A 14,039-nucleotide genomic window follows, 5' to 3' on the forward strand; every position below is an offset into this window, starting at 1 on the left:
AAGATGCACAACATGGAACTTTTGATTCATGAGTGATTACATTTTTGCAACCAGTAGACATATATAACTACCTAGGTAGTTATCATAACTATAACAAGCCTTTATGTTAAATCCGTTTAGCAGCTATTCATAGATAAATTATTTAGATATAATTATTAAACTTAAAAGAGTATATACTTACTACTTATTATTAATTAAGGACTTATAATATTTAAAAGAATATATTATATATAACGGTCCGGGCTTATAAGTAGTGAATTCTAAGTTAAAATAACTTAAAATTATATCTCTTTTAACTATAATATTTATAATATATTACTTTATAACTTTATTTTAATTCTACCTTATAAAGTTATAAGTTTAAGCTTCTATAATTTAAAATTCTTAATTAATTCCTAGTAAAAAAGTTTCTATAATACTTAAAGTAAGAAGAAAAACCTTTATTTAATAAATAACTAAGAAGTAAGTAGTCCGTAACCTTAACTAGTATTATATCGTTATTTTTAAGCTTTTTATAAGCTAGTATAATAATTTAATAATAAGTGGTTAATCCTTATAAATTAATATTCCTTTATTTTAAAAATAGTTTTTTATTTAAAATTTTTAATAAACTTTAATAGACTTTAAAAGGGAAATATAATAGTATAAGCTTATAAGTAATAAATTTTAAGTTAAAGTAACTTAGAACTATAATCTTTTAATTAAAGTATTTATAATAAACTACTTAATAAATTTATTTTATTATACTTTTAAATTATAATAATATTAAAAAGTAATATTATAATAGTATTTTATAATAGAATTAGTTTTATTATATTAATAAAAGCTTTAAAAAGTTATATATTTAGATGAATATTCTAAATATTTAACTTCTTAGATTCTTTAAGAACCTCTAATATTTATGTTTACTACCTAGGGAGGGAAGTGTTCCGTCATGGGTCCTTAAAGCTGTTCTATATGCTGCAAACTTGAAATAGCATGAATGCTATAACTTCTCTTTTATAGAGCCATGAGATGTTGGTGTCTGATTGCCAACTTACTTGTACCACTCTTTGATTTGTTGAGTGTGACTCGATCCTACGGGCACTGGTAGGACAGAGGGCATACTTGACAGGCTACCAAGGTCGTTTACTTCCGCTGGTGTGACAAAGCCACATCACAATAGGCGTAACACCTATCGTATTATAACTATTGTTATCGGCATCGTGTTCTTTCCAAGCGCTGGGTCTTGAGTGCTTACCACCGTATGAAGGCGCCATGTATGTCCTCGGACGTATACGGAATAGAAGCGAAACCACACAATAGGCGTAATTCAAAATTATGAGGTGGAACCCTGTACATTCACATTGATTTTGAAGAGTGCTGCTGAAAATCGTTCCAGTGAATCTGAGGCAATCTGGTGTGATAGGACATTTTCCTTGGGCAAGTAACAGGACATGTTCAAACAAGGCATCTCTATGGAAACTGAATTGGGCTTTGAGAGCATTCATGCTTTAAAGTTGTTCTGCAGATTCACAAGGCAGACGTAAGATCCAATGAGAATAAACATTTAATTAAACAAATCAAGAGATCACTAGCAAACTACCAGACATACTTTGCCAACTAGTCTCCAGCAGAAGCCAAAAGAGTGGATGAGACAGGGCATTGTCATGCCATGTGTTCTTGTACATCTTCCAGTTGAAGATATTCCATACGATCTCCCTGCACCATTTTCACTCCACAGTTTCCTGTAGCAGTCCAGAGGCCTCTTAGACACCAACCGGGTCGACGCAGAGGACCGAAAGTCCGAGCTGTGCCAGAGTGGTTAGCAGGTCACCCATTCCTTTTGCAAACCGGAGACCTTTTCACTTACGAGGCTGATGGTGCAGCACTTGGCGGTCTGTCCAGAGGAGGCGCAGATGCCCTTGAAGTCATCGGCATCCGCCGGAGCCTCGGAAACTGCGGCGCGGGGGGTCGTTAGTACAGACTTGCATGTCATCCTCGAACGCAATAGACCAGTTTCAAGTCTTGGGGCGGTATCTTACCAGTCGCGCAAGTCAGGTTGATAACGCCACCAAGAGCGTCAGTAGAGCAGCACTGAGGCTGCGAGTAGAGCAGAGCCGACTCGCAAGGGGCGAAGGCAATAGGGGTAGTGCCACCACCACCACCACCACCACCACCACCGCCGCCGCCGCCGCCACCGTTGTCTCCGCCGCCGCCGCCGCCGCCGCCGTTGTCACCGCCGTCATCGCACCCACAGTCGCCATCGTCACCACCACCGCCTCCGGTGTTGGTGGGAACAGCAATGGCGAGCGAGGCCATGAGAGTGAGGATGAGAGTGGACAGCTGCATCCTGGCGCTGGGAAGAAGACCCAAAAATTGGATAGTGGAGTGAATGTTTGACTAAAGACTGAAGACTGCTGATAGAAGCTGGAGCTGGTGATGATGCAGATGAGAGAAGAGAAATAGGCTCAAGAGACAGAGGATGGCCTTACTTATATAGTTGAGATCTTGCGCTCTCCTCTGTTGAAATTGCTGAGAACGGTGAAGATCGTCATTACTCACCATCCTTGATAACTAACTGGCCATCTCTCCAGCGGCTAAGATAATTTCCAGCTCGTGGTCGACCTTGCTGGTGCTGAATGCATCGCGGTCTACCGGATGGTGCCTTCTAGCCGAAGGATCCATGAAGCTTCCTGCAAATAGGAAACGATCGTCACAAAAATCGACTCGAGTGGACGGCCAGGCCTCGTATGCCGTCCAAAGTATCGTCACATCTGCATCCTGGACGTTCGGATCGTGTCTCCCGCACATCATCGAGCACACCGGTAGTCGGTCTCCATATGCCAAGCACGGTAAGTACACTGATTTCAAGCTTTCATGGTTGCACAGCTGGCTTCGGTTAGCCGTGCGAAGTCCACCACTGCGAATGCCAGAGTAGCGTGAGCGACCGCCCATGAGAGACGAGGCGAGATGGGCTGGCGCAGGGGGAGTTCAGCCACCCACTCCATAAACGAACGACTGCCACGGAAAGTGGCGCCAAGGCGCTTCGCCTTTTAGACGCCAAACTGAGGATACATTGGAATATACTTTGAAATATGAGTCGAGGGCGGTAAGCCCCAATTTCTTCGGCTACATTGGCAGTGGTGAGGCTCCCGGACAACCCGGGGAAGAATAAACTTCCGCACCATACAGCCTCACCCTGTACAGCGGATCGGTATCCGAACTGCAGGGAGCCAAGTCTTGACAGAATTCAGTCATTCAACTTTCGGGTGCTTGGATGCTACCACGGGAGCTCTGCCCTGAATTCACATCTCACAAGATTCTACCCTCGCGAATCTGGTTGCGCCGGCGTAGCGACATCCGAGGCCTAGTAACAGCATCCTATGTAGAGCCCGGGTCCCACCGAGCGCATCTCCGCTCGGCACACTTCCCAAGCTGGCCACAGTGCCAACAGCTGATGGCTGCAGCTGCACTAGCGCCACGGGGGGAAGTGCACAGCTCGTGAGCCGACGTGGCGGGGAGGCCAAGCTGTCAAATTGTTCGCTGCCTGCAGCCGCCCCAAACGCAGCCTCGTGATTTGGCACGACCGTAATGCAGCCAGTAATTACCCGCTGCATGCCGCCCAAGCGCCCCGGGCCTGCCCTTGCGGCCCCCATGGGCTTCTGGGCCGCCCGGCTGCCCGCCACCCCCATGCGTGCTCCCGGAGGGGCGGGTGTTGAGGCATGTCAGAATGCGATCGACGTTGGGCCCCGGGCCCCGGTTGCGTCCGAGGGCTGTACCTGAATATCACCCGACAAAACCAATATTTTGAGTTTTGGTTTCCTCGTGGCAAGATCCGTTGGGGGTCTCCACCAGCAATTCAAAAATGCGGGCTGCATGACCGGTCAAGGCTCAGCTCTTCTCGTCGAGTAATGATGTTCGCAAGGGAAAATGGGCAATTCGATCTCCTCCACCGGCCACAGTGTAGTAAATAGACAATAATAATTCATTGCACAGTGAGCAGTGCACGGCATGTAGTGTTGATGTAAATACAGGATTTGACACCTGCACACACACACACCTCAATCAATCGAGGCTCGGTCTTGCTGCAGCCGCAACGTCAGCACCACGAGAGGATGAGGTTGGCATCGGCTGGGCCTGTGCATCCAGATCTTTTTGGTTATTGCGTACGGCAGTCAACATTTGAAAACGACAAGCATAAGCAAGAGCTTATTGGTGGACAGTCAGCCGAAGCCGACGTGTTTCCGTCTCTGTTTAAAGCATTGATAATATTTCAGGCTGAAATATGTGATTGCCCGGTCTTGTTACTGCACAGCATCCGAAGACTCGCTTGCTACTAGTCAACTTATGGATGGATAGGTGTGGTCCAAAGGCTGCAGATGGTGATACGCGAGGGTAGTGTGCAGATGTAAACACGCCAATGGATTGCAGTTGCATGGGGTGTTTGGTTGATATGCAACCTGTAGCGCGAAGCATTAGGGCACCAGAAAACTCGCAAACAATGACATCGTCTCTCCCTGGAGCCGGAATACATGTTCCGCCTAGAGATATCTCTGACGAGGTGGCTTGTGAACCTTGGAAGCGAAGGTCGGCAACATACATGTAGTTGTTCTTACTGTATTTATTCAAATGAGTCTGTTCCGAGGGACCTGCATGCTAACAACACTTGAAGCAACCGGACGGCCTGTATTCTCCCATGACTGGCGGTAATGCTCGTGCGTTGACCATGACGACAATCAGCATAAATGCATGTGCTTTTATTAAATGCGGAGTGCAGAGTGCCCTATGAAAAAGGCCCTCGAGCAGGGCAGCAGGGCTTCTCCTGAGCAAGTCCAGCCGTCCATTTGTCCTACCCAGCAGACCCGTTGAATGTGCAATGTTACATCGGTTCATGTACCTAGGTAGACATTGCCTGGGCCTGCAATGGCCCACCTCCTGGCGTGTTCGGTTCTAGACTTGCTCGCCTTGGGTCAACCCCCTCCACGTGCAGGCATAGTGCTCACAAATGGTTAGTATACGGTAGATCTCATTACACGGCATGCAATGCAAGTAGGGTGACTGAGCGTACATACTCAGAGTCCTTTTGCATGGCACAGGCATTCTGAGTGACCAAAACTGCTGGTAGCGATGTTGACGAAACAATCTGCTCCAGCAGATTCGTCTTCGCACGTCAGGTACGTCGTTACAAATCCCCGAAAAAAGCTAAATGCGGCCCGCTCCATCACCCGGCAGGGGACCCTCATTTTGTCCGCGTGTTCCTTGTCAGCCCACAGCTGGACCCACCGCACCCGGCTCTTGAACCACGATTGGATCTGGTCGGTTCCTCAGTCATCGACTGCACCACAATAGGACGTCTCTGGAGACTTTTACTAGTGTGAACTCAAATTACGACGTCCAGGCAGCAGAGAGGTGTGAGACTTGCCACTAGTGTAGAGTTCCTCCTCCACCCAAGACAAGTGGCATGAACACCTGGGCAGACCCGTTGAAGCCAATGCAGGGCTTCACTTCCGAGTCTTCCGTGCTGGGCGTACGCTCGCTTGCCGTCAAATAGGCTCCTGGCAAATCTGCTTCGGGACATTCGCCCACATGGCCCGTCGAAAGTGCAGCTGGAGCGCTAAGGTGATCCTCTTGCCAGAAATGTCACTCCCACTGGCAGTGTGTCATTGAGCATACAATATGCCCACCCTGGCTACTCTATGCATGAATACCTGCAAAATCCCAGTGTCAAATACTGACGTGCGGCTCATCCATATTGTCTGGTAAATACCGTCTGGCCAAGCCGGGGCCTTCATTGGGTCTTCTCATGCGGGGAGGCCTGGCCCCTTTGATTCCCTGCCGCTTGGCTTGCAGAGCTGGATCGAATCTGCTCGGTCATTTGCTGGGAACCGGCGTGCGCTTCGGTAATCCTTTCCGCGTTCCTAGACCCCAACATAATTCGCTGTCGTTCAACTACGGTCAGCTGGGTATCGAACAAAACTGTTGTCGAGCGTTCGCGACCAATAGCTACTCACCCAGTTCGTGGGCCAGCGGCAGCCGCAAGCCTCCCATACCAGCTCTGTGCTCGCTTTGCCTGTCATTCCTCCGGTCTGCCCCCTGCTACCAGCCTCTAGTTTTCTTTCACACTGTGTTCACCGCTCGTTCCGGTAAGTCGTGACGAGTTACTGTCGGACTTGGGCGCCGATACCGCTCGGCTGTGCCTTCCACTTTCTCACACAGTGCTCAAGGAGAAAAGGGCTGTCTGTTGAGGATGATCAACCCAACCCGAAAGTTTGCCCCCACGATTTTCCCAGTGGTTGCCCATTTGGACCCGAGGTTGGGAAGATAACTTGAGTGGCGTCTTCTTATCGTCCACATGCGCAGAGCAACTCTTGCAGGACGCTCACTCAACCTCAGGTACATGACAGGAGTCGCAGACAGCTCGATATCACAACTCTTCTGCAATATCAGGTTTGAGGCCACAAACGCATGCCGGGGATTCGAGACCCGGTCGTGGAAATTACAAGCAGCTCGCTTATCCATTACCGACAGGCGTCTTTTCAAATTGCATTGTTGATTTGGTCAAAATTTGCGACTAGACTTGTTTGATATACAAATTTCGACCGTTGCATAAACGAACAGCAGGCTAAGTACCGACCAAGTGGATGACTGCAGACTGAAGCACTATCGAGATGAAGTGGTATTGAAGCAGTCGAGATGATCGGACCACAGAATTGGAGCAATAACAAGCATCATCCCTGCCACTCCTGCGGTAAAAGCGCCATCAATTGATCCTAGTAGATGTATATCTGTCCTGCCAAATTTCCCTCACACCACTTCAAGTTCTCAACACGTACCTGACTGAAGGTTAGCTCATTGGGGACTCAATTGACTTTTCCCCAAAGTCTGCCCTGGCCGTGGTTACGGACTTGACTCTAGGTAGAAGCGTCTTCTGATTTCACCTATTAGACTTTTTTTCCACGGCCGCTCATACCAGCGCTGAAGTCTAGCGCGCATGATTTCCAGCTATTGAAATGTGTCTAAGTTATATGATAATTTTGAATGCTCAATTTCTGTTACCCACTTGGCTTCGTTTGCAGTCCGTATACTTTCGAAGCCATACACGGATTCCTATTACAATTTAAGGTACCAGCACCTCTCTCTATTCCCATTTATTTAAGGAAACAAGTTGATGTCGCGTGACTATCTCTGCAATACAAAACAAATCAGTGCCGTGGATTTTAGACTTCTTGAAACTTTACTTTAAAAAGCAGTTAGAGTCAGAATAGGGCCATCTCATTGTCATTCTTTAGCTCCAGCTTCCCAAGGTTCACAATGAGCGTCTTCCCAATCGAGCCACGCGTTGTAACACTGCCACCTGGGCATTTACAGCGTCCCAATTCGGCCTAGCTACCTACTTGTTTAAGGATAAAACCAGTAGTATCGAAGCCGTTTCTTTCTCAATTGCCAAGGTTCTGCTGAAGCTGCAGGTTGGCCCCGCTCCAAATTTACTCCCATTATTTCAACCTGTGTGTGTACAGATGACGTTCTCCTCCTCATATGTGTCTTGGTGTTTTTCCTCAACTCGAACCACCTGAGTTCCGACATCCAACCCCATGGCACGTCGTGTTTCACGCCACTGTCTTTCATGCTACCACAGCCTGCGTGCATGCGTGCAAAGCCGTCAGGTGAGCTATGCGGCCAGTTCTGGCCCTCACGCCCCAAGAGAACCTCACAATCGATCGATCGATGGGGGGCTTTGGTCATACTTTGCTTCTTTACCCGCATGGTGTGCATCAGTCCTGTGTGCTTGGCAATTTGACATGTCTGCACGTTACCGACAGTACGTCGCGATGCACTGTAGCAGCTCAGGGGCGTATCCGCTAACCCTCAATCGTCCCACGGATCAGCTTGTCCGCCTGTAAAGTATATAGTCCTGACGCACTTTATTCAGCTTCAAGTCCGCCAAGTTGAGCCAGCTATTTTTGAATTCATGCTTAATTTGAATGTTACTGATTGTTTCTGATAAGAATTTCAGAAGGCTACCTTGATCTCTTTATTCACTCGACATCCCATATGGATGAGCCGTACTGACCACAGTGACCATAGTTTCAGAATGTCTGCTGAAAGCATGCTGCAATACTGTGATTCACATAGTTTTAATCATGACCTGTATTGATCTGTGTCTACTTGCCGCGTTGACTTTAATGTGAATGGATTGAACAGAAGAAAAAGCAAGTAGAACACTCTGATCAAGCCTTTTCACATGAGCGGACTGTCGTTGTATTTAAACTATAAACAGGCTTGGCAGTCATGTGGTAAAAGTGCAGCGTACTGGATCCATCCCGGGACAGAAAATTAATATGTGAAGGAGTTCATGACGTCCCAAGGTTGCCATTCTGCAGCCACATGTTCCGTGGACCCGGCGCTGAACGCCGGCCCGCGCCCGGAGGAGCACGTCATGCGGCCCCGCAATGTGGATTAGCACTCCGAGTCCGGCAACTCAACACCTTCCAGGACTGATAATAGAACCTCTCATCTCGCACAAGGCTACTACAACACAACTTCTTGCACATCATCACCACAAGATCAAGTTCAGGCCCAAGACACAGAAAGACAACACCACAATGCTCCAGCTTCACTGCTCCGGGACCCCCCGAGAGGCAAGTCAACACTCCATCAAACCACCGCCCTATGCTGTCTTTGCCACCAGGGCTATGTACTGACACCAGCCACAACAGATGGGTCATACCCACGGCCACAACGCCAAACTCCAAGTGCACGGCTCAATCAACTTTTACCGCAACCTCTTCCAGCAAAAATGCGCGCTAGACTGGCCGGCCGTGACGCGCGAGGCAGAGAAGTACGTCCCGCAGCTAGAAGCCACATGCCCGCGCTACCTGGACGAGATGCGCGGGATCGGGGAGGGCGCGGGGGTTGGATTTTTGGATATTGTTGCGCTTAACGTGCGCACGGAGATTATGTTTGGGTTGTTTACTGAGGCTGAGGCTGTGAGGGCCAAGGGGGCCGGGGCTGTGATCACGACGGCAAACGGCAATGGGGTTGTCAATGGCGAGCACAAGACTGAGGATGAGAAGGACTTCCCTAGTGACGGGTGCACAAGCCTATCCCTCCACCCACCCTCATCCTCATCAGGATCCTTCCTCGCCCAAAACTGGGACTGGCAACCCGCCCAGTCGCCTAACCTGATCATCCTCCACATCACCCCCTCCCCCTCCCCCTCCCCCTCCCCACTCCCATCCATAGCAATGGTGACAGAAGCCGGCATAATCGGCAAGATAGGCCTCAACTCCTCGGGCGTGGGCGTCTGCTTGAACGCCATCCGGGCCCGGGGGCTCGACACCAGCCGACTCCCCGTGCACCTGGCGCTACGCACCCTGTTGGAGTCACGCTCCCTGACAGAGGGGAAGGCTGCCCTGAGGAAGCTGGGTGGCGTCGCGGGGTCAGCACACATCCTCCTCGCGGACCCAACTTCCGCTGTGGGGCTGGAGTTCGCGGGCGGGAGGGAGGAAATCGGGGAGATCTTGCCTGATGCGAAGGGACGGGTGGTCCATACAAACCACTTGTTGCTGGAGCACCCTGGGGTCGATGAGCCGGGGTGGTTGCCTGATTCAGGGGAGAGGCTTTTGAGGATGGGGTTGTTGACGGATAGTGACCAGGAGAGGGAGGCGCTTGTGAATGTCGCAGGGGATGGGGTCAAGGTCGATTTCCAGAGGGTGTTGGAGCTGTTCAAGGATGAGAAGGGTTTTCCCTGCTCTATCAACCGGTTGCAGGTCAAGGAAGGGGAGTCGCAGACGTTGTTTAGTATTATTATGGATCTGGGCGGAAAGAGGGCGCTGATAAAGGTTGGGAGGCCTACTAAGGATGGAGAGGAGATCTATTTAGGATTTAAGTGATGGTAAATATTAATTATTACATTTTATATTATTATTTCATATTCTTGTTTTATATTATTATTTCACAATATTATTTCATATTATTTTACGTGCTACATATTTTTTATTTACGTTTTAAAAAATATTCTAAGTCTTTATTAAATAGTTAAAAAGAAAATAATATTACTTTAAATTCTTTTATATACTTTAAAATCTATTTAAAATAGTTTGCTTTATTTATAAAGTTTTTATTTGATTTTCATTTTATTTAGAATGAATTTCATCTGGCAGACGTCTTGGTAGGATATATGGACCACTAAAGGAAGTAGAACGGGCGTGAGTACATCGTTCCCCGCATACATCATCATCTCAAATAACACTGAAGTATGATTGCGGGGTCGGGAAGCAGGTTTCAACGAAAAAATGGCCGAACTAGATATTCAACACAACCAATGTCGAAGCACATGTATTCATAAGAGGCAGAGCTTGACGACATCCTAACTAGGTAAGGCCCAGGAAGCCACAGTCCAGCATGCCCTTGGCCACCTGTGGCACTGATTCCGCCAGCTCGTTCAGGACGGCCAACAAAATTATTTAGAAGTCTGGACCAACTACCTGGCATTAAACTTCGTCAGCGAGGACCGATAGGTTTTATCGGCAACATAAGTACGATGTAGCTTCTTCCTCGGATCATAGTACACCCCTGCAGGTGTGGTAGGACAGGTGGCGCAGCTGTCCAAGAGGCCTCACGTGGAGTAAGCCGGCAAATCTGCCTCTGTCCTTGCACATGGTCCAGTGTGCTCACATCACCTCATGCACATTCCATGTTCATAGTCTTGAATCACAGTCCCCACTGCCAAGTCGAACCTCGGATCAACGAGCAGATGATTATCAATTAAACATGTACAAGCCCTTGGGTCAAAGGCAAAGAACCATCCGCCTTCTGACTTTGCTGCCTGGAAGCGGGGAAATATGTTGCAGACTGACGGTGAGCTCACTGGAGGATGCGAGGGGGAGATACAAAGCACTTTCGTACAACTGGGACCCACCTGAAAAAGCCGCGCAGCAAAGGATTTACTTCGAGAAGGTTGGGGCGGTCAGCGTGATGCCAAATCTTCATGCGGCCTTGTGCAGACTGAGAGATGCTACAGACGTCGTTGTCCTCTGGGTTGACCGGCTTTGCATTGATCAAAAGAACACAGAGGAGCGGACGCACCAGGTTGGTATGATGCGAGACATCTATACTAATAGTATTGAAGTCATCGTTTGGCTTGGAGCAGAAGGGAAGACTGGGGTCAGCCGCCAGCCCATCACCGAATTTTGGGGTGATGAACGAGACAATCAGCATATCGCCAGCCACCTGGGCCGCATGTATATACAAAATCAGCGCGCATCAGAAGACTCATACACGGGCCTCATGACGAACATGTATGGTGCATTCTGCATGATCTCCTTGTTGGCCCAAGGCCTCGAGGCTTCTAAGATCTGGTATCTCAGGAGGCTGGATTACGCGCCAGCGATAATTCAGGGACTGAAAGCCCTTTTGGGTATGTCATGGGTACGTCCGACGTCGTTCATATCTTGTCTACCGCAAAGTGGACCTTTGGCTGACTGAGGCTTGCCTTTTGTACCCAGTGGACTAGAATATGGGTAGTCCAAGAAACTGTAGTGGCTTCACGTGCTATTGTATTTTGCGGAAATATCTCAATGCCATGGGAAGTTTTTTCCAGGGCAGCTTATCAAATATCGAGGCACAGTGTCGAACTGCTTGGCCTTATCCCTGCGAGAACTTATGGCTCCACATTGTCTTGCTTTTACCGACAGATCAACGAGATCGATTACACAAGGGCATCATGGAACGCAGTCGAGCCCTCCGCCCTACTTCCGCTACTGAGAAAATTTCGGAATAGGGATGCAACCGATCCGCGAGATAAGGTGTTCGCTCTCCTGGGACTAGTCAAATATTGGGGCGGGAGTGACCCACTTGAACCTGATTATAATCAAAGACTGTCTCTTGTTTACTTGGAGACGACAAAGCATCTTATTCGGGGGTACAAATCTCTTGCAGTCTTATCAGGGACAAAGGCGAGTCCGCAAACCCTTTTCAAGGGCTTTCCGACTTGGTTGACAGATTGGAACTACGTTCCTCCTACCGATGAGGCGGATAGATTGGGCACTCAGCATTTGTACCAGACTCTCGGAGATGCTGTGGGTGGAGTCAGACTTCACGGCACGACACTATTGGAGATCAGAGGGGTTCGTGTTGATCGTATCTCCTCCACGTTCAGCAGTGATCCCCCTGTGGAACTGGGCCAGGACGGGCAAAACATCAACAACACCAATACGAATAAAGCGAAGACGTTGCACAACATCTGTTCGGAGTGGTGGGAACGTGTATCAAGGCCGGCCAGTGCCCTCTATGAATACGGAGCGTCCGAGATAGCAGCCACGGTCTGGGATGCTTTTTGGAGAACTTTATGCGCCGACCTGATATACTTGCCCAGCGCATTCACAGAAAAGAACAAGTTTAGAAGGACAAAGCCGGCAGATTCTATTTCATTCGAAAAGTGGCGCACCGGTCAAGATTTGGCATCGGACCATCGGAGAACGTCCATCGTGCATGGAATGTTCATCGACAGCGTGAGTGAAGAGGATGTAGAGGCTCAACATAATTATGAGACTTTTCATCGTTCCATTGAGTGCGCCACTCGTGGCAGGAGTTTCTTCCTCACTGAGAAGGGCGGGATGGGACTGGGACCAGAGACTTGTCAAAAGGGGGACGAAGTGCACCTAGTGCTCGGCAGCCGGGTCCCGATGATCCTCCGAGCCTCTGATAGAACGAGGAAGTGTGAGGGCAAGCGGGTCGAGAGGTTGGTGCTGTCTGCTGAAGAGGAGAATGTTATGATAGCGGCAGGTCGGCCAGGTGCTGCTGAGACCTTGAAGGCGCGCGACAGGGCTAAGGATTCACGTTGTTACGAAGATCATGCGGGATGTTTCGCACTGGTTGGCGAAGCCTATGTGCATGGCATTATGGATGGAAACTTACGATCTGAGGATGCACCTCGTATATTCCTAGTATAGACGTTTCGCATTGCGAAAAGAGGGGTCAATTCAGAGGTAGTGAAGATGCTGTAACTGAATTTCGAAAGGAAATTTATACTCAGTCTAGTATTTATATAGTTTATCCCCCCCCCCCCCGTAGTAGGCTTTTAATGCTATCTCTTTAAATATTATATTAGGAATAAAATCTTAAATAGTATAAAGATTTTAATAAAGTATTTTATTAGTTTATAAAAATAGTTTATTTTATAAATATATTAATAATTATCTCTTTTAAATATAAAGTTAAAAGACCTATAATTATAATTTTATAATTAATTTTTATTTAATTAATTTCTTTTATTATAATTTAATTTAACTTACTTTAACCCTCCTTTTAAGTTTTACTTATAATTCCTTAACTTCTCTAGAAATATATTAACTATCTTAAATATTAATAACTTTTCTTTAAAGTAGAGGTTTACTTTTATATAGTTATAGATTTAATTATTAATAATTATTTCTTTAATTATATAATAGAGTTATTAGAATTATAAACTTAAATAATAAAGTATAATTACCTTATTTAATTATATTTTAATTTAATTAAATAACTATTTTTAAATAGTTTTACTTATAATATAATAAAGTAGATAGTTTTTAGATTTATTAAATAGATATTTACTTAAATAGAGTTAGAATCTTTAAAGGGATAGTAGTTTTATTTTTATTTATTTTAATTAATTTATTTTATATAATAATACTTATTAATATTAAATTAATTTATGGTTTATAATAACTTTAATTTTTAATAAATTAATTTATATTAAAATTAATAATATTATTTTAAAGTATTTAAATATAATTTAATATATTAATATAGGAAGGTATTTTTAATAATAAATAGTATTATAAATAATTATAAACTTATTGTAAAATACTTTATATAATAAATTTAATCAATTTAATTTTAAATAATATATTATATTTTATTTTTAAAACTTTTATTATTTATTTTTAACTTAATAATAAAATTAAAAATATAAATAATATATATTAATAATTATATTTAATATAAAATTAAAATATATTATAATATTATTAATTTATTCCTTTTAAATATAAAGTTAAAAGACTTATAATTAT

General features: G+C 46.0%; 3 protein-coding genes across 3 annotated transcripts; 2 read left to right on the forward strand and 1 right to left on the reverse strand.

Annotated features, from left to right (window-relative positions):
* Positions 1-1,532: 1,532 nt before the first annotated feature.
* KVR01_000941 (uncharacterized protein) lies at positions 1,533-3,280 on the reverse strand. The gene is made up of 3 exons (XM_044791672.1): positions 2,025-3,280; positions 1,853-1,938; positions 1,533-1,790 (listed from the first exon to the last, which is right to left on the reverse strand). The coding sequence occupies exons 1-3, from the start codon at positions 2,329-2,331 to the stop codon at positions 1,749-1,751; spliced, it is 435 nt and encodes a 144-aa protein (XP_044650890.1). The 5' UTR covers positions 2,332-3,280; the 3' UTR covers positions 1,533-1,748.
* A 5,249-nt stretch (positions 3,281-8,529) lies between these two features.
* KVR01_000044 (uncharacterized protein) lies at positions 8,530-9,909 on the forward strand. Its single transcript, XM_044785137.1, has 2 exons — positions 8,530-8,621; positions 8,700-9,909. The coding sequence occupies exons 1-2, from the start codon at positions 8,586-8,588 to the stop codon at positions 9,873-9,875; spliced, it is 1,212 nt and encodes a 403-aa protein (XP_044649993.1). The 5' UTR covers positions 8,530-8,585; the 3' UTR covers positions 9,876-9,909.
* A 732-nt stretch (positions 9,910-10,641) lies between these two features.
* KVR01_000353 (uncharacterized protein) lies at positions 10,642-13,023 on the forward strand (the record flags this gene model as incomplete). The annotated part of the gene is made up of 2 exons (XM_044783677.1): positions 10,642-11,412; positions 11,490-13,023. The coding sequence occupies 2 exons, from the start codon at positions 10,642-10,644 to the stop codon at positions 12,933-12,935; spliced, it is 2,217 nt and encodes a 738-aa protein (XP_044650302.1). The 3' UTR covers positions 12,936-13,023.
* Between the last annotated feature and the right edge of the window lie 1,016 nt (positions 13,024-14,039).

Source organism: Diaporthe batatas, assembly GCF_019321695.1.
Source record: "Diaporthe batatas strain CRI 302-4 chromosome Unknown Contig00001, whole genome shotgun sequence".
Lineage (NCBI taxonomy): Eukaryota > Fungi > Ascomycota > Sordariomycetes > Diaporthales > Diaporthaceae > Diaporthe > Diaporthe batatas.